The sequence below is a fragment of the Aptenodytes forsteri genome, unplaced genomic scaffold (genome assembly GCF_000699145.1).
Source record: "Aptenodytes forsteri isolate BGI_AS27 unplaced genomic scaffold, ASM69914v1 Scaffold426, whole genome shotgun sequence".
NCBI classification, from domain to species: Eukaryota; Metazoa; Chordata; class Aves; order Sphenisciformes; family Spheniscidae; genus Aptenodytes; species Aptenodytes forsteri.
The window spans coordinates 1181966-1201208 of NW_008794010.1; the positions used below are offsets into that span (position 1 = coordinate 1181966).

At 41.4% G+C, this 19243-nt stretch overlaps 2 protein-coding genes across 3 annotated transcripts in view; one reads left to right on the forward strand and one right to left on the reverse strand.

The window, feature by feature from the left end:
- The window catches only part of ULK4 (unc-51 like kinase 4), a 261157-nt gene extending 260233 nt beyond the window's left edge, over positions 1-924 (forward strand). Inside the window, exon 36 of the mRNA XM_009290482.2 lies at positions 840-924. Within this exon, the coding sequence (XP_009288757.2) occupies positions 840-924 (85 nt within the window). The remainder of the gene's footprint in view (positions 1-839) is intronic.
- Positions 925-2969: 2045 nt separating this feature from the next.
- CTNNB1 (catenin beta 1) lies at positions 2970-17816 on the reverse strand. 2 transcript variants are annotated; one of them, XM_009290266.2, is made up of 16 exons: positions 17764-17815; positions 11525-11585; positions 10798-11025; positions 10407-10660; positions 10076-10314; positions 9790-9991; positions 9312-9456; positions 8706-8809; positions 8281-8619; positions 7873-8031; positions 6805-6924; positions 6501-6651; positions 6288-6409; positions 5010-5070; positions 4036-4256; positions 2970-3743 (listed from the first exon to the last, which is right to left on the reverse strand). In XM_009290266.2, exons 2-15 carry the CDS (start codon positions 11535-11537, stop codon positions 4048-4050), a joined length of 2346 nt encoding a protein of 781 aa, XP_009288541.1. In that variant the 5' UTR covers positions 11538-11585; positions 17764-17815; the 3' UTR covers positions 2970-3743; positions 4036-4047. The 2 variants fall into 2 exon arrangements, with proteins under 2 accessions (XP_009288541.1, XP_009288549.1); XM_009290274.2 differs by lacking the exon at positions 4036-4256 and having other exon boundaries at positions 17764-17816.
- Between the last annotated feature and the right edge of the window lie 1427 nt (positions 17817-19243).

Consider the following 19243-nt stretch of genomic DNA (forward strand, 5'->3'; position numbering starts at 1 on the left):
AGTTGCCAAGATGCATTTGTTTCAGATAGATAGCTAAATTTTGTGGTTTAAACTGCTGCTCATTAAGACATTGGCTTACATAGTGAGGACTGATCATTTGGATTTCCTGGCTAGCTCTGCGTTCCCCAAAACATGGAGTGTCAGTAGGTATTTGTCATTAGGAGCAACTGAGGAAGTTGCAGATTGATCTACTAGTGTCCTTTCTAAGCTGAAGATGAGGGATGGTAGTCTATAAAAAAAAGACTTGTTTCTGTGGACTAGCAGTAATGTGTTAGAGCCTCTGTTCCAATGCTAGAAAAACCCATGTGTTTCCAGAAAGAAAAACTAGGCAAAAATATGTATAATAAAAACTTAGGCGAGGAAGCAAAGGGGGAAGATCCCACCATTCAGTCTCAAACCTGCAGAGCTGTGTGTGGTGGGGCAGTCGGGCCTCCTTGCAGGAGGTGGGCAACACCTTGAGTGGAACTGCTTCCTTGCGTGGAGCACCGCTGCGTTGAGGGCTGTATGTGTGAAAACACGTTTTTCTGTCAAGCTGGAAGTGTGCGTGTGTGTAGATTCGGGGGGGGGGAGATAAATTATATCTTCTTTTTACAGAGGAGATGATTGAGTGAGGTAGCAGTTACTGTGAAGTTGAGCTGAAATTCATTTTTACACAAGGAAGATTTGCTACAGGGCAGACTCACTCGTTGCATGTTGCTGCTTAACAGAAAAGCAGGGTATACAGCGCAGTTAATGGCTATTAACAATCTTCCAGCATAGATGATAAAGACAAATGTGGGATTTGAACAAAAAGGTTTCCCCGAGGATGTCTAATAGATGTTACTGTTTTTAATTCCTAGCTCTCATGCTGATGTTGCTGTTGCTTCCTTGGCATTTGAAATTCTGAGAACGGTGGGACATGAAAATATCAAGACTACCAAGTGAGCTGTTTTTGACTGGCCTGCCGAAATGCACAAGTTGTGTATGCTGCTCAGCACCTCATTCCTGCAGGAACATCTTCAAATGAGCAGAGCAGTCGTAACTGATTTAGCAAGCTGAGCTGTAGCTGCATATGGGCATGTGCGTGCCTTTGGGAGGCTGCAGGGAGGTTTTTTTTTTGGGGGGGGGGTGTGTGTGTGTGTGTGTGTGTGTGTTCTTTTTGTTTGTTTGTTTTTAAACCCCTGTTAAGGATGAATTCTCGATTACTACTTTACCTCGCTGGCATTATGTGATGTAGCTCAAATTTTTGACAGCCAGAGTTTGAAAAGTATACATTAAATAAATAGTATAGTTATTTCACAAGATATAGACATGAAGTGTGTCACTATTTTAAGCTGCTGTTAGAAATGTTCATGTATTATCTTCTTTTTGACCAGGTGAATGCCTTGGCTGTTTATTTTAAGGGGTCACCTCATGCCTATGGCAATATTCTTCATCTCGCGCAACCAGAACCAACCCCTGCAATCACGCAGAGGCTGTGTGTATGATGTCTGGCACGTATGTGTGACTGATTGATAGATTTTTTTATCAGGATTTTACCCAGTAGCATGGGCGCTTTTTTTTGTGAGCGTGTTTGTTTGCCCCTCTGTTGCCTAGCACTGCACAGCTTAAGCTGCATTGGTGGAGTGTCGTTCTCAGCCACCAATACTCCTGGCTGGAGCTCCTCTCTGAAAATAGGCGAGATGATGAGCCTGGCAGTTTGTCATTTACCCCCAGTAGAAGTTGATGCTCTAGGAAGCGTCCTTTAGAGCTAGCAGATGCCACAGTGTGTAAAGAAATTAACTTTCTTTTCTCCCCCCATCCCCTGAGCGAGCATAGCATGGCTAAGGCTGGTACTATGACCACTTCTTTTTTAACGTTCATCTTTCCAGGCGACAACAGCATGTTCCTGCCACACCTCCCAAACACGGGTGCCTTACCGAGAGCTGCTGCTACAAGCCTGCTCTTGGACAGCCCAGTTGCCCAGAGTACGTGGAGGCAGGCAAACACCCCTAGGTAAACAGTGTTCACCTTGTACATGTTACAGGACTTGTTTTCTTACATTACTTTAAACCTCACTATCTCTTTTTCATAGCTTAACAGCTGGAATCAGAGCCAGAGTTATAGAAATGGGGAAAAGCTCACTGGTGGCTATTATTTGGTAAAGTGTTTTATAGCAACGGTCTTCTAGCGGGAGTGTGGCCGAGAGGAACAAAGCTGAATTACTGGGCAAGACTTGCCCCTCTGCAGTTGCAGTGCCTTTGCTCTGCAAGCAAAAGGCGGAGCAGGCTGTTTTGTAGTTTCATTCGGCTCTCATCATCTTGGGATCCTAACTTGAGCCATGATTCTTTGCAGCCACAACCCCCTCTGATCTTCTGCCGGCAAACTGCTGCAACTGAAGTAGAACTGCCCAGGGCATGTTTGCTCTCAGCAGGGGCTGGTGACATCTGCACCATGCAGATGTGCACAGTCTATGAATTAGCTGGCAGTTTAAGAACCACTTTCCCTGCTTCTAACTACGCAGGTGCTGCCTCAAGAGAAGGCAGTTACACACAGGTTGTATCTCACACTGTAACTGAAGACTGAGGACACCTGAAAAAAGGTTTAAGCTGCTGGACCAGCTGACAGTTTGTAAGCAAACACTCCAGCTCTCTTCAGATGTGCACTGAAGATTAATATGCTGTTCTCACTTTTTGAAGCCCAGAAGCTAAGCCTGGCTGGCAGGCCAGGCACAAAGGGTAGTTGCCTCGCATCTGGCTAGACATGACCCATGCCAAGCAACCTGCCGAAGCAAAGGGGGCGCAGGTCAAGGGGAAGAACGCAGCCTCAGAGGACCGGAGTAGAAAACCTTTAGGTTAGGTCATTAGGACGTGGGGCTCTAAAGGGTAAGTATTCCTTAGCAGGATGAGAGGGCTTCCTCATCTGAAGTACTGAAGTTCTTATGCAATTCCAGGACAATTTTCAGAAAACTTGTAATCATACTTTATGATCTGAAATAATTTGACACAGAGTGAATTAAAAGTTTACTTTAATTTTGAACCATTTTATAACTGCATTTTTCTCATGAAGCATCTGTATCACAGCAGGCTACAATAACTTTGGGATAAAAGGCAACTGGTAAACTGTCCAATACAAGGTTCCAAATAAACAGTTCTTACTGGCCCCTACCCAGACATATCCCAGATAAAGTTTTTGATCAGAAACATGAAATAGATCCACCTGCTTATTTTAAGCATATTAAAAAGGAAACTAATTGGACCATTTCTATTTGTCTAGTTTTTTATACAAAAAAGCTACACAATGTTACACTTTATTCAGAATACAGTTAGAGCGATTATGAATTAGTGTTCTACACCTTTACTCAATCCTTAAAAATTAGAAACTGCTGTAGCATATTCACTATAACTTAATACTACGAGAGACTTTAAAAAAAACTAACAACAATTACTGCGAAAAGAAAGGCTACTTCCAAAGCAAGCAAGGTCAGTACCATTACAGAGATTTAAAAAAAATAATAAATTTTTAACAAGCAAGGCTAGGGTTTGATAAATTCCATCTTGCAATTCATTCTTGTGCATTCTTCGTTTCTTGAATCACTCCCAAAATCCATTTGTATTATTACTCCTCGACCAAAAAGGACCAGAACAAAAAGTTTACTTCAATTGTTCCCATAGGAAACTCAGCTTGGTTAGTGTGTCAGGCACTTTCTGAGATACTAGCCCACCCCTCGAGCCCTCTCAGCAACTCTACAGGCCAATCAATGCAAGTTCATTCAGATGATACAGCTGCAAAGAGAAAAAAAGCAGGTGTCAGCATTCCTGAGTAGAGGGCTGTTTTCACATATTAAGACTGCATGAAGCCAGTGCACAAGACACTACAGTTAATTACTTCCACACTTCACGGCAGAAGTCAGTTTGGAGTGTACTGATCGCGTGTTTTCAGAGCGTTTATTCACTATTCTGGCACACTGGGACCCAACTGAGCCAATCCCTCCCTGCCAACCAAGTCCTCAGTCCAGTCATCTGTTTTTCTTTTGTTTTTTGTTTTGTTTTTAAATTCAAGGTTGGAGCTTCTTACCTAAAGGATGATTTACAGGTCAGTATCGAACCAGGCCAACTGATTACTGTCACCTGGAGGCAGCCCATCCATAAGGTCCTGGGCATGGCCAAGATCTGGCAGACCATCAACTGGGTAGTCAGCACCAGGGTGGTGGCCACCCATTTCATGTTCCATCATAGGGTCCATACCCAAGGCATCCTGACCGTATCCGCCAGAGTGGAAAGAACGGTAGCTAGGATCTAAGAAAGTTAAAGGTGGCAGAGGGAAAAAAAGCATAATGTTAACAGATGTTAGATGCATCAGAAGCTGCAAGTATCAGTGTGTGAGAAGATCTTTGTAGCCATCTATTTTTTTTTCTAGTTCAGCCAAGTTCAAAACAATCTATTGCCTGCCCTTAATGGCTATTCCATTGTTCGAAACAGCCTTCCAGTACGATCCTGCAGACAAAGCACACTGCAGTCAGAAGCACGAGCAGATTCCAGCCAAGCCATTAGTCTGCACAATCAACAGTACTAAAATTCAACAATACTGCAGCAAAACCAGGCTCGAAGACTGTAGACTTGCTTCTGAAAGACTAGTCAAAAATAGCTTAGAATCCTTAGGGATAGGCTCGCATTCAAGTCTATAGACACTTACAGACTAATACATTCAATACCGGCTTTTGTTTTAAAGAAAAACTGCACTATTGGAATTGTCAAGTCCATTTGTAAAGAATTTAAAAGACTTCTGGAAACAACAGCTCAGCAGAAGACTCTCCCACAAGACTCAAGACAAGAGACACCAGTTTTCACGTTCATACGGCTCCCACTTCAGTGCTGCCAGTGGTGTTGCAGAAACTGGTTATTTGAACTGGCAGTTCCCCATCTGCCTATCAGTTTGCAATACCTTGCTGAAGAGTAATTCACTCTTCACTCATTTGCAGTGCTCCTTTAAAATCTATGACTTGACTTCATCCAACTTAAGTGTAGTCAAGGGGAACAGAGGAGACATACCATCTGGGCGGTATCCAAGAGGTTCTCCCTGGGCACCAATATCAAGTCCGAGATCTGCTGTCTAGATGTACACAAAAAGTTACAAAACAGTTTTAGTGTCAGGTCTTTGGGCCAGCACTAGTAATTCTGAGTTTCAAGAGTTTTGAAGCTTGCCCCGGATCCCTTTTGAGCAACCCTTCTGCAGTGAGCACTGCAGCACGGTACTTCTGTGAACATGAAGTGCCTTTTTATCCAAGCATCTGCATCCAATACATAACAGACAGATGTAGGCATAGGAATCCACAGATCACTGGAAGGAGGGTTCTGTTCGGGAACAAAAGATGGGGCAGGTCTAGGAACACTCCTCCTCAGGTACACCTGGCCCAACTCCTGCAAGTCAGCTAGCTGTTCAGAGATTCCCGAGCCAGCAATAGTGTGTTTAAGAGTTCGGAAGGGACCTCCCCCAGTTTGTCCAATTACAGAAGTAATTGCCTGTCTGTCATGTAATTGCATAACTCCACTCTCAAACAAATGTTCCATTTTAGCTTTTTTTTTTTTACATTACTGTGGTAGACAGAGATTTTAGGACAACAGAAGAGTAAGCACTGAAATAGTACAAATCAAGGGCTATTGTCCTTTATTTACTAAATACATACAGGGTAAGACAAGCTAGGCTCCTGAATCTTAAGAATCCGGGGGAAGACAGAGACTTAGTGAAACCTTCCCTCTACTCCACGCACACAGTTTGTTTTCAGTCTCAATTCACTGTGTAGCCCTTTAAGCATGAAAAAAGGCAGTCTGTGATAATCAGCCCACAAACATATTCAAGTCTGAGAGCTCAATTCTAAGGAGAACACAGGTTGCATCCCCACCCCAAGATTATTAGTCCTACATTGTTTGCTTGACAGAAGCCTCACAGGATACGTTTTATGTTTATGTTTCCCTCATATCACCCATGCCTCAATTTTTGCATTCAGAGTTCATTAGGTTGTAACAAGCAGCACAGAAATGTACAGTTCTACTATACAGCTTTGCACACTAGCAAACATAATGAGAATTATAAACTTTAGCAGCAGTAGAAAATGGACTTCCTATCTGCAAGGGAAGAAGCAGCTCTAAGGCTGCTTGCCACAGGTTCATCGAACCTGATCATGTAGAGAGAGTAAAGAAGGTACAGCCACGTGTAAAGCTGGACCTGTATCACTGATGGCATCTACACTTCACTACTGGAAGGAGGGAGGAGGCTTCCAAGGAAGCAAGGTCTTCCCAAGAAACCATTAATACAAAGACATAACTCACCTCGTTCCAAGCCATCGGCTCAGTCCGGAACAGAGAGCTTGTCAATTCAACCGAAAGTCGCTTCTTATAGTCTTGCGGTTTGTCCTCAGACATTCTGAACAGCACTGCAGCTGCGTATGTTGCTATTGAAAGGAAGAGTGATTTTAGTAGAGGTCGAGTCTCCTAGCAACTTTTCTAACACAAGTATGAAACCTACCTTTTAAGTTCACTTACCAACACCCTCATTCCTAGAATGAAGCAGTTCTGTTAAAGGGGCAGTTGCACCTTCAGCTTCAATTGCTTCAGCTGCTTCCTTGTCTTGAGCCAGTTCACAAAGTACACCTGCAGCTACTCTCTGGATGTTCTCAATGGGAGAGTACAACAACTGCAACCAAAACACAAGGGTTTCTTTAGCTCTTCTACTTGAAACAAGCTCTTCAGCACTATCTGACTTAGCAGTTCTACCAAGGAAGCATAAGAGCCATTTGTACTAGTTTTTCTAGTATGTACTATAGCATTTTCTTGAGCTCTTGCTTACCTGCACAAATAGTGGAATGGTATTTAGACCCCTGATTACGATTCGATTATGAACATCACGTGCAAGAATATGCAGGGCTCCAGTGCAGCCCTCGACAATTTCTTCCATACGCACGCCCTCCTAATTAGGGAAAGAAAAGGCAATTTTTTTTTTTGGAGTTGAGATATTGCATACTATCTTCCAAAATGACTGTCAAAGCTGATCACCCTGTCAACAAATCAACCAAACCTGTCCCCTGCACACACCCCCTTCCCCCAGCAGGGCTCATGCCCACTATCTACTGCTGGCCTTCAAACTTAACATCCCTGCTAGGAGTCAGCCCAGTTTATCCAACTAAATTGAGTAACTGAAGCATCTCAGTGGAACTCCTCCCAGTGTTCTCATTTTTATTTCAGTTCATTATAAACTTCATGTCTGACAACACTGACTTTTTCTCCCCAAACTGAATTAACTTGGCAGTTAACGAAGTTTGAAACAGTGGTTATCAGTAACGGAGAGGCCCCCTCCTGCCTCTGCAAGTATTAACTACAATCCTGTACTAGTAGGTACTGCTTCCATTTGCCCATGCTAAGGCAACTTCCCCTTTGTTAATGTGTTTAACGGGGGGGGGGAATCTGAGACTGATCTTGCCACACTGCCCTGGTACCTAAATAGGCAACAGGTATGAAGGCTGTACAGCTTCTCAGTACTTTGACAGCTCCGAGCACCCTTGAAAATATGCAATAAGCTGTGATAGCATTCTTAAACCCTTAGTTCCAACAAGGATGAGTTTCCTGGTAGAGAACTACTTCCCTTGCCAGCATAGGCAAAACCAGTATTTCTGTGATCTATAGCATTCAAAATTAAATGCTAAAGAGGTTCTTAGTAAAATAAGAACCAAGGTTTTGACATCCTTGTTTAAGAAAAACCTTCAGGTCTGCCAAGACAGAATTATCAGCACACCAAGAGAACATCATGAATTAGAGCAAACGGTAAGACAACAGCTATTTAGACCAAACAATACATGGCTGAGGCACACTGACAAATGAGGAGTTTCACATGTAACTTCAGTTAGTGGTGGCCACTTACCACAAACTGCTGTTGTGTTCCACCCATAGAAGTACGTCGCTGGGTATCTTGATGCGCTCTAACCAGCAGCTGAACTAGCCTTGGAATAGCACCTTGTTCACGCAGTGGGGCGTGGTTTGCAGGACAGAGGGCAAGATTGCGGATCAAACCAACAGTAGCCTGCAGTTAGGAAAGGGGGTGGGGAATAAAAGAACATGACAGGTGTGCTTGCTGTTAGTGATTTTTTTTTTAATCAGTTGATCCCAAATGCTTAAATCTCTACTAGACAATAAGTTGCTTTAATTGAGCAACTTTCCCATCAGACAAATTACATTCCCCAATACCTTGGAAACAAAATATTTTTCATGGTTAAGGTTACCTTAAAAAAGCACCAGTTTTCAGCGCTGAAAGCTGTTAACTCTTATTTACCTTGATCAACGGCCAGTGTGATGGCGGGTGCAACAGTTTAACCACCACTGGGAGTCCATAATGGAGACGTACTGCATTTTGAGCCATCTCAGCTTCTTGATGTCTGCTGGTGAGGTGACGGAGCGCACAAATAGCAGGTTCTGTGATGTCTTCCCTGTCTCCAGCCCGAAGAACTGTGCGCACAAGAGCCTCAATGCCACCAACCTGGCACACCATCATCTTGTTCTTGTAATTGTTGCAGGTAAGGTTAGAAAGGATGCCAGCAGCACAGGTCACAACATTAATATCGTCTGATCCTAAAAGCTGAACAAGAGTTCCTAGAAGGCCTTCCATTCCCTCCTGAAAAAAAAGAGGAGAAAAATATAGTCTCTCTCCTTCTCCACTATGTTGGCTTTTGATCCTCATCCCTTAGAATTGCCATTTACCTGCTTTGTTGCAGCATCTGACAGATTTCTCAGAGTCCAGAGGCAGTTCTGGACAAGACGCTGGCTTGGATCTGTGAGGTGGAGTCCCAAAGCTTGCATCCCACCTAGAAGATGGTATGGATTTGACACCATTACTCAGATGCTCATCTTGTAAACAGTCAGGTCCTTCTCTTCCTTAAAGTCTGAGTGCATATCTCACAAGCTTCTGGATCTTTCTTGGCATTAGTATCATAACATGGCTAGGCCCTAACCCTTCATCACATAGAATCTCAGGGTTTTCTTCTTTCTGTGATAGTGGACCTTTTAAAGGGAAAACCCTGAGATTCTTTCTGTGATAGTGGACCTTTTAAAGGTATGCATATTCTAAGGGGACCATTCTGACAATGCTCAGCCACTAAGCCATCCAGCTAACAACATAGTAGATCTAGTTACTTAGAATGGACTGCTTTTTATACTTCTGTATACTAAAGGCCTCCAAAACTAGTTATGGACTGAAGGACCAATCCAAGTTCAATTTTTTGATGCCGGCAGCTTCTGTTCTTGCATGAAATGTACTGATCCTGCAGTACCATATAGCTTTTTAAGTTACGGGTACCAGATACTTACCAGCTTCAACAATAGCAGGTTTGTTGCTGGAGCAGACTGACAACACCTTCAGCACCCTACTTGTGGTCCACAATAGCTTCTCATAAGTATAGGTCCTCATTATGTTTACTAGAGCCTGGGGTCCACCACTTGCCAGAATAATCAGCTGAAAGACAGCAAAAATAACATTTATCTGTCACTTCCTGTGCATGTCAGTAGGTAGTAATTGTTGCTGGCTTACACCCATCATAAGTTACAGATCTCCAAAAAAGCTGTTCACATCTGCTGGCCAGGTCTAAGTTTTGCAGTCTCACTATAAGCATGACTGCATTTCCACAAAATAATTCCTGCATCCCTCACCTCTTCGCAAGGTCAGGACTGACTGGCAAAAGCCCAACACGGCTGAAGATTCAGAATAAGGAGGTCAGTACATGCGAACTGTTAGGCCATTCATCGCAAGCTTGCTCATTTTAAGTGCTTCAACAGCAGAGGCACTTACCTTACTTTCTTGATTGCCATACGCTAAAATCTGAAGGCAGTCCGTTGTGATAGCCAAGAATTTGACATTTGTCTTGTTGAGCAAGGCAACCATTTTCTGCAACCCACCAGCTAGACGGACAGCCATTTTGGCTCCTTCCTGATGTAACAGGAGATTGTGAAGAGTTGTAATGGCATAGAACAGCACAGAGTCCACTGGGGACCTACAGAAGGAAAAAGCCTCGTGAATACCTGCACCTACCAGTACCAACTAAAAAACACAAGTACCATCTTAGTAGTCCACATACCCAAGCATTTTAACCAAAGCAGGGATGCCTCCTGATTTGAAGATTGCCAACAAGCCTTCACGGTGATGTGAGAGATTGTGTAGTGTACCTGCAGTACAACGGGCTGTTTCCACATCGTTTGTATTTTGCATGGTACGTACAATAGCAGATACCATTTGAGGAGATCTCATAATAGCATGGCGAGACGCTTCCTTTTTGGATAACTGATGAACCATAACTGCAGCCTTGTTCACCACCACCTACAGAAATATATTTGAAGAAAGATTTTAGTTTTGAGGTCATTGAAGAGGCCCCCACAAGCAAGCTACACTGAGGCAAAGAAATCGCTTACCTGGTCCTCATCATTCAACAGTTTGGTCAGTTCTGGGATTGCACGAGTTGCAAGTTCAGCATCATCTTGGTAGTTTATCAAATTAACAACAGCATGTTTTAACATCTGGGATGGCTCAGCCAGGCGTTGCACATTAGTTGGATGAGCAGCATCAAATTGCGTGGATGGGATTTGCATTCCTTCATCCAGTGTTTCAGGGAACATAGCTGCACGCACTCTCTGAGCTCTAGTCATTGCATACTGGCCATCAATATCTGAAAAACAAGGCGAGTCGTTACCTCAAACTAGGAATAAAAAGCTCATCTTCTAGATTAGTAATAATCCAGTATTTAGGTTTCTGTATTGTTAAGCTGCATGCCTAAGCAAATCAGTGTAATAGAAAAGGCCTTACCAGCAACCTGCTCCTGGGTAAAGGACTGAGAGAAACCCTGCTCCCACTCATACAGGACTTGTGTCGTGTCCACATCTTCCTCTTCAGGATTTCCCTTGCCACTCAAGGAAGGAGCAGTTGTTGTGGCACCGGAATGGATACCAGAGTCCAGATATGATTGTTGCTGCCAGTGACTGACTGCTGCTTTTCTGTCTGGCTCCATTGCCATATCCAACTCCATCAAGTCAGCTGTAAGAAATCATTGTTGAACAATTAAGTTTAGTTCAATTACTCCAGCATGTATTAATCCAAGAGATGACAGATTTTAAACGAAAATAAACTGCTATAAACAACTACCTCAGCCCAGCAGAGGTACCACTGCAAGTGAGACAGCAGTTTTAAAACTGAGGCTTTACATCGAACCAATGCAGACATCTATAAACCCGACTAACAGGCAGAGCAATCACTGCTATCATTGCGACTGTCTTAGTCTACTGCTTAAAGGTTCCCTTTTCCACATACTATGATTAGGTGCTTGACTGTACTTAAGGGACCCAAAATGCTTACGATGACAAATTTGTTGGCAGGTTTGAGTTCCAGTGGTAAGGTATTAATTACTGTAGCAGAGCAGACATTATTCAATCCAAGTGACTTTAAAAAGTTAAAAAAGGGGAGTAAAGAGCCAGTTGAACTGCTCTTTATTAGAACTGCTAGATTCTAATAACAGAAGTTGTGATGCATTATATACCTTGGGTTGCCATGTTCCTTGTTGTGCTCCCAGAACTCTTTCCTGCTACCTTTCAGAGACCCTAAAAAAAGAGCAAGGTTAGAACTTAAACACTAATCAGAGCTAGTAAGACAGGATTTTGTATTAGAACACTAGAATTGCAAACTAAGACTTTGCACATCTTGCCATTTCATTACTACAGTGAGTATATTTAAATGCTAATTAGCAAGCCCCCATGGACAGATACGCAAAAGAATGAGATGTATCACCCAGACTTTTTCTGGCAGACTATACGTAAGATATATTCTCCTCTTAAAGCTGCAAGAGAAAAAGAATTGAAGACTGACCATGATAGAGCCGTTTTTTACTTCTCTATCCTTGCATAAGATGAAGTCCAGACATTAAATTCCACAGCTTGGACATGCTGCCAAGACAAGGGCTAAATGTCAGGCTTCCTCATTGCTCTCGAAGACAGCTACTCTTAAGATACTAGCAAAACTGTTTGATACAGGGCTACAACATGGATTTTCACAAGGAAAACTGAAGTGACCATTTAAGGCAAGCTGCTATTGTTTCAGTGCTACAAAGACTACTTGAAGAGTTATAATTGAACCTCCTCCTTTACTCCTTTCCTGTACCACAAGAAAGATGTCTTGCTACACAAAATACTTTTCCTTGAAGTTAAACTCAAAATTGAACCAGCCTTATAAACAAATGCTCTCCTTTAGTTGCACACATTTAAGTCACCAGACTCACTTTTTTTTTTTGCAGAAAGCCAAGGTAATTGGGGGAGCAGGAGCCTGAAATACGATCAAATGCCCTATCAAAATCTTCAGTATGCACCTCCATTTGATATCACCAAGCAGTACAGAAGTATTTGTATCATAGATCTGTAGCGCCTCTTCACTAACCCAGAAAGAGAAATTTGAGGCTAGAGCTTCACAATGGGTCACTCAAAGCTGTCATACTTTTATTTCATTTGCTCCCCTTCTCCCCCCCCCCAGTCCAACACTGTTTTCAGTACAGACACAGAGCTGGTGACAACCTGTTCCGGGAGCTAGCCAAGCAGAAACATTTGTAGTGGTAACTAATGCAGTGAGCAAAACCATCTCTTCCAGCAATCAGCTTTCAATGTGCCTTTAGGTGTTAGAGTTATGCTGATCAAAACATTCCTAGACAATGAAGTAAAGGCAAGCCACTAATCTCTTTAAAGGACAGGTTTGCAGTACTGTGTCAGGAGAACAAAGTCCATTTGATGCTGTATTTGTGTAAAGACAGATTTCCCAGTTTAAGAGTTTCCTTCAGAAGTAGCTTTTAGAAAAAATCATAATTAAACAGAAGACAGGCCTGCAGTTTAAGAATCTCACTGAATAGGTTAGGCAACTCTGATGCAAGCTTATATTTCACTGTCTCTGAGCCAGCTGCAGGATACTCCAGCAGCTCCTGAGCAAACTTGTTACTTTGCTGAACAAATGCCAGTGCTGTTTGTCCTGACACTGCACTCCCACAACTTTTGGCAGCAACCTTTTCCTGGCTCTTAAAATGGACAGTAGATCTGCACCTGCAGTAGATAAGCAGCATTGAGCTGATTTAAGACATAACACAACATAAAGTACTGTTGGAAACACTTAGGTCCCTAAGCTGGTCCTACTCCACAGCCTGGAAGAGACTGGCCAACTCAGAGTCTACTCACAACCTGCATGGAGGATGCACTGACAATACAACCATTTTTTTCCAGTCCCTTGAACACTAAATTCTTCCAACATCTTGTTAGGAGTTAACATAAAGGGACCTAAGTGTTTCCAACAGTACTAAGCTGGTCCTACTCCACAGCCTGGAAGAGACTGGCCAACTCAGAGTCTACTCACAACCTGCATGGAGGATGCACTGACAATACAACCATTTTTTTCCAGTCCCTTGAACACTAAATTCTTCCAACATCTTGTTAGGAGTTTGGGAGTAGCAGTGGTAAGGGGAAGGAAAAACTAAGTCATGCCATCAGTTCACCATTAACACAAAAATTCCCCAGAGTAGCTAAGTTGAGGAAGTGCCTATACAAAAGCTTGATAGCTCCCTGCAGGTCTTATGCATTACTTTGTTAGCCCCACTAACACCTTCCAAACAGACAGAAGTGGAATAGCACTAAAAATAAAATTTGTCTTTGATCACCCTAGTCCTTACTCTAAGTCAGATGCAACATTTCCAATAGAAAACTGAGCAAGATCTAGCTGCTATATGCAATTCGCAATATGCTTAGCACAAAAGATCTGTTTTTACTGTAACCTTTCTTGTCTCCTCCTATCAGGAAGCTGCTAATAAAAGTGATCACCAAACTAGTTTTGAAGTTAACATACTGGTAGATGAACCAGTCAAGAGCACTGACTATGCTTTGAGATATTTACTACCACCTCAGATTCAAATATGCAATGAGGGGCTTGGGAACTACGTACATCATTTCCTTCCACTGTTGAATTCTGCACAAATGAAGGCAGCTGTCTTACAGCAACTGCACTCCGAAATGGTTGTTTCAGTTTCAACGGCCTGAAGAGATCAGAAAAGTAGCTGTACCATTTGGTAAAATCCAACAGACCAGACTAGCCGCTGCATTGTAACACTATTTCAACATAAAGCTGAAGAACATATTCAAGTTAGCAATGAAGAATTACATGTTCAGAACTGCATTACCAATCAGACACCCAGTCTTTGAAATGCTGACCTTGGATCAGCCTGCTAGCTGCACCTGAAAGTTTTTAACATCCTAATCTGCATTTCATACACCTGTAACCCCCCAGCAATTCCAGACAGCATTTTTTATTTAGATGAGAAATTGGTTTTAATCTCAAGAGTTCAAAATAACTGCAGGCTAAAGGTAGCCAGGGAAAAGGGGTACACTGTTTGTTTTTAGGCTTTCTATAACTGAACCTTCTCACATTCCTTCCCATTCTCTTCTCATTTTACAAGGGGGTAAACTGAGTCCAGACAAGCTGCTGACTTGTCTTCCTGTGCATCATGACAAGGTTAACTGCTACACTTCAAAGGGAGCAACAACCCCAGAGTAGGTAAATGTTTGTGCTGCTTACCTTTCCTGATAGAAACTGGATCAATACACATGGGGTGGGGGTGAGGTGGTAGGGGAGTGGAAACAAAACAAAACCCACCCTACTAGGGTAATTAAACTTGTAGTCTTCAACCATGAACCATATACCAGCTCCTTTAAATTGAGCTCTTATTCAAATTTATTGGAGGACATATAAACTAGTGACATTACATTGTCAAATCAGTAATACAGATCTTAACCATCAGGAAGAGACAGGAGGACTCAGCACACTTTACAAACTTTAGCATAACAGCAAGCCTCTGTAAGCCTCACTATTTTTAAAGGAATTCAAGCCTGAATTGTGGTAAGTGTCATGTTATGTATAACTTCATATGGATGTACTGCCAGGAGTTATGGAACTGTTAACTTCTTAAAAGCCTCCTCCTCCCCCATGACACTATCCGCTTGTGTAGCAAGTATGGTCAGCTTTGGGTTTGAATGGAGATTGGTTTTTGGTTTTTAAAAAAATATGTATTAAATCCCTCACATGAAGAGCAATGCAAGACATTGCACTAGGCTGTACCGTCTACCATCAGTTCCAACCTTGCATTTGAATTTTAAGTAACTGAAAAATGGTTTTGCAAGCTTAGCAGGCTTATGAGCTACTAATTTCACATTACTACAGAAGACAATTCAAATTTCTTGGTTTTCAAAGGAACAAAAGAGTATTTTGATGATGAATAAAACTTAGGTATTAACTTCCGATTTTGGAGAACAGTTAAGCACATGCCAAGGAAGTCAACAAGCCTATAGCATTTCTCAAATCTGAACAATAATTCTGAACAGCTTCAGTAAAACCTAGATAGTTTTCTTTCTAAAGCTGTTAAACTCCATTAAGACACAGAGCACAGTGAATTGTTTACTTCTATTCTGTCTTACAGAGGACAGGAGCTATGAGAATAGCCCATCTAGGGGGGTGAATATCAGCCCAACATTTACCTGCCCGTTATATCAAGACTACAGTACATTTCCACCTCTGCTGCAGTTTATCTAAGATAAACCCATTTGCATTGTCAGCTAAGCCATTTTGTTAGCCTATGAAATGGCTCATATTTGCAGCTTGTATTAAATAAAAGCGTATCTATCTTCTTTCAAGGTTACTACTTTAATCTTAATAGAATCTCCTCATTAAGATTGACTCAGATTACACCTGACTATTCTGATAAGCAGTTCCCCCCACACACTTTGTAAATCAAGTCCAACTTAAAGATTGCAAGTCTTCCAGAAATCTTTTGCTTGAGTAAACCTTGTATGAGAAATGAAGACTGACACATCCAATCACCATGATCGATTTAAAGGGAACACATCTACTGACCATGTTTTCCTGTGTGTGTCTGTGTCTCATCTAGGACAGGCCAAGCAACCACATCTTTAAATTAACCATTGGTGCTGACTGACACATCTTCTTATATAGAACAAGCAGATCTTAATCTTCTTGTGACAGTTACAGCAGTTAAAAACATGGATTATCTATATACAAGTGAAGAGAAGTACACATACTGGAAAATAGTTTTTCTCCAAGTGCTCAGAAGTTATTGCAACCACTACCAAGGTGTTACCGGAAGCATTCTTTGGGTCTTATTTTATAACTGGTCTTGTTTCAGGCAGCTGCCTGCCTGTGCATCTGCTTTACAAAGAGTCAGTAGCCAAAATATACAGGCAACATCAGTTCCACAACTAATACTACCAGATAACTACAGCACTCATTCCTATGACCCAAGAACAGAAATATAAGAACTTAATGTAGCAGAAGCTTCCTAATTAACCTTAGTTTTCAAGTGGAGACGTGAGAAATACATTCGATTAAGGATTTTTAAATAAAGAATCCTTTGCCTTTATCCTGGAAGTTGTTATTCTAGAAAATTGTTGTTTTCTAGAAAAGGAAGCAGAGGGTGGGAGAAAGATTGTCTAAGTAATACAATACTGATAGTGGAAACATCAAAGAAGCTTTCATGGTATATAAATTCCTTCAGGCATGAGCGGCTGACTCGTCTCCTTAAACAATTTTTGCTCTAACCCACCCCACAGCTATAAGCACTCTTGCAGCAGGCAAGCCTACCTTCTACTGCTTTTAGTCTTATGAAGACATGATCCAACTGAGACAGTGACTTTAATATTCATTAGAAATAGCACTAAACTGACTAACAGGAAGCCTAAAAGAAGCCAAGTTATTTTTCTTCCTTCAAAGAGGGAAGCCTATGATTAGTTTATATCTGCCTATGACTTTTTTTTAAAAGGAAAAGCAAGAAGTCTCAGTCTAGCTGAAGAAAACATGACAGCTACAATTTGAGAGGGAGGAGTTACAGGTGACCTATAAGAACTGATCTTTAGATTGCCTATCCACAAATGAAAACAAGGCTAGTACTTGTGGAAAGTAATGATCCAGAGTATTTGCATTCAGCTTCTAACTTCGATGATTCTAGTTTTGGATTTAGGGAGACGATAACCTGGGAAGTTAAAAGGATTGTCATTTGCCTTGGAGGTCTCAATTTAGGAAACTTTAGTTTTGTAACTCCAAAGGTTAAACAAGTTCAAGAATTTTTACCACCATAAATCTGTTTTAAACTTCTAATTATTCCTTATCCAAATGGGAATAAAGTCCTCTTCTCCCATATCCTCCCAGATATTCCAATCAAAACTTAACTTTAAGGATTTTTATCTGGCTTCTATTGAGCTCTGGGGTAAAGTATGCTTTGTAGGTAATTCTGGAGGCCCTTCATGTATCAGATGCTTCTGTAAGATTAGTAAGAAGTCCTGAAAGTACAGTTTCAGTGTTGCGTGTTTTAAGGGATTTTAGAAGCTTGCTGTAGGAATGACAGTTGGGGTTTACAGTTTTCTACACAATGAACAGAAGATATTTTATTTCAAAGTAGGAACAGATAACATGCTTGAGTTTCACTCTGAAGATTTACATTAAAAAAAATTAATTCTTGTACAAAGGTACCACACAGGATTAAATACAACAGTTTTCCTTAAATACATTCCATATCCACAAAACAAGTACTGAACAGCATTCCCATATTCTGTCTAATGTAGCAGCATTTGCAGTCCTCAGTCACTTTGTCAGCTCTGAAAGGAACAGCTGTATGCAGTGAGTAGAGATTATTTTGAAGTTATATACAAGCATTAGAGGGCCTTGATTATTGTCAAATTAGTCACTCACCAGTAGTGACTTCTGGATTAAAAAATTCAATTTTTTAAATCCCTCCTCACACCAGCAGTTTAAGGACCTGGATGGACAAAAACTACTGTGAAACTCATTGAAAACTGGCTCTCAAATAATGGTTTAGGGCTGTAAATTATCACATTAAACAAAGCAATGGACCACTTGGGATATTTTTGGAGACAGTACAGTTAAGGTTTATCTTATTATGTATACCAGGAATCAGAATATAAAACTTCATATTTTTCATATTAATGTCAGGCTTCCTTCTGCTTTCAGCAGGCTGATATTTAATGCTGGGTAAAAATATCTTGTCATAGGCCATCTGAAGATATCCTAAGTAAACGGAAGTAACTTACACAGTTATGGAACACCAAAAGGAAACAAGTCAAACCATACAGCCAAGAGAAAACACAGCATGTGTTTTCCCAACTCTAAAAGGAAAAAACCACCATGGGTTTTCACAGCTCTAAAACATTTCTGTCTTCTTTCAGGTTAGAAGATAGAAACACTCATCTGTAGCCTTCACTACAACCTCAGAAGAAATGCCATGGCAAGAGATAGAGCAGCATTACTATATTTAAGTGTTGTGCCAAGATGTAGCAACCTCAACCATTTCAGTAGTTCTATTGAAAACTAAGAGCTACCAATAGTGACAGAAATCTTAACCCGCATGCCACAGCATGCGCCCACTGAAATCCAGCTTACTGATCCTAGACTGCAACAGAACAAACTCATTCATAAACTTTAACTCATGACAAAACTGCTCTGGTCATTTCCTCAAGCGACATTTGCTTAACATTGTTCCCTCCAACCACTAATAAGAATACTTCACTCCAGTGAAGCACCCTATCTACTCAGTATCCTATGTAATCCATCCAGCTTGAATTTATCCGAGCTAGAATACTTCAGACAATGCATTCTACTGATGGCTGCAGAAAGACAGAACATGCCTTGCAAACAGCAATTCATTCAATTTTAGATTTAGCTAATCAGATCACAGTAAGTTTGACTCTGAACCCAGAACATACAGCAGACATAAGCTATCTAAAATCTCTTAATAATAAGACCTGGAAGTCTAAGATCAGTTTCTCCTATTAAACATTAGGAAATTAAGAAACCTGAATAGCACCTGCTTAACTGACCTTCCTCAAAGGTTAACAGGTTGCAACTTTAAATATCCTTAATACATGCTGAAAGAGGCAACAAACTATCTCAGATAATCCACAGAATTAAAGTGGAAGAGGGGTATTTGACAGCACACACACAGATCTGCCAATGCTCACTACAAGTTAAGTCTGCTTTCAGCCACTGTTTTTTGCTGCTGCATTTCCACGTCATTATTTTGTTTTTCCTTCAGGCATCCCAGTTTGCTATTACATCAATTGTTCTGGCTTTTCAGCCTTTGTCTTCTGCCTTAGAAGTTATATAAAAATTCCTTTCCATAACATAAAGGCAGAAGAGCCTCCCTACACTAGCT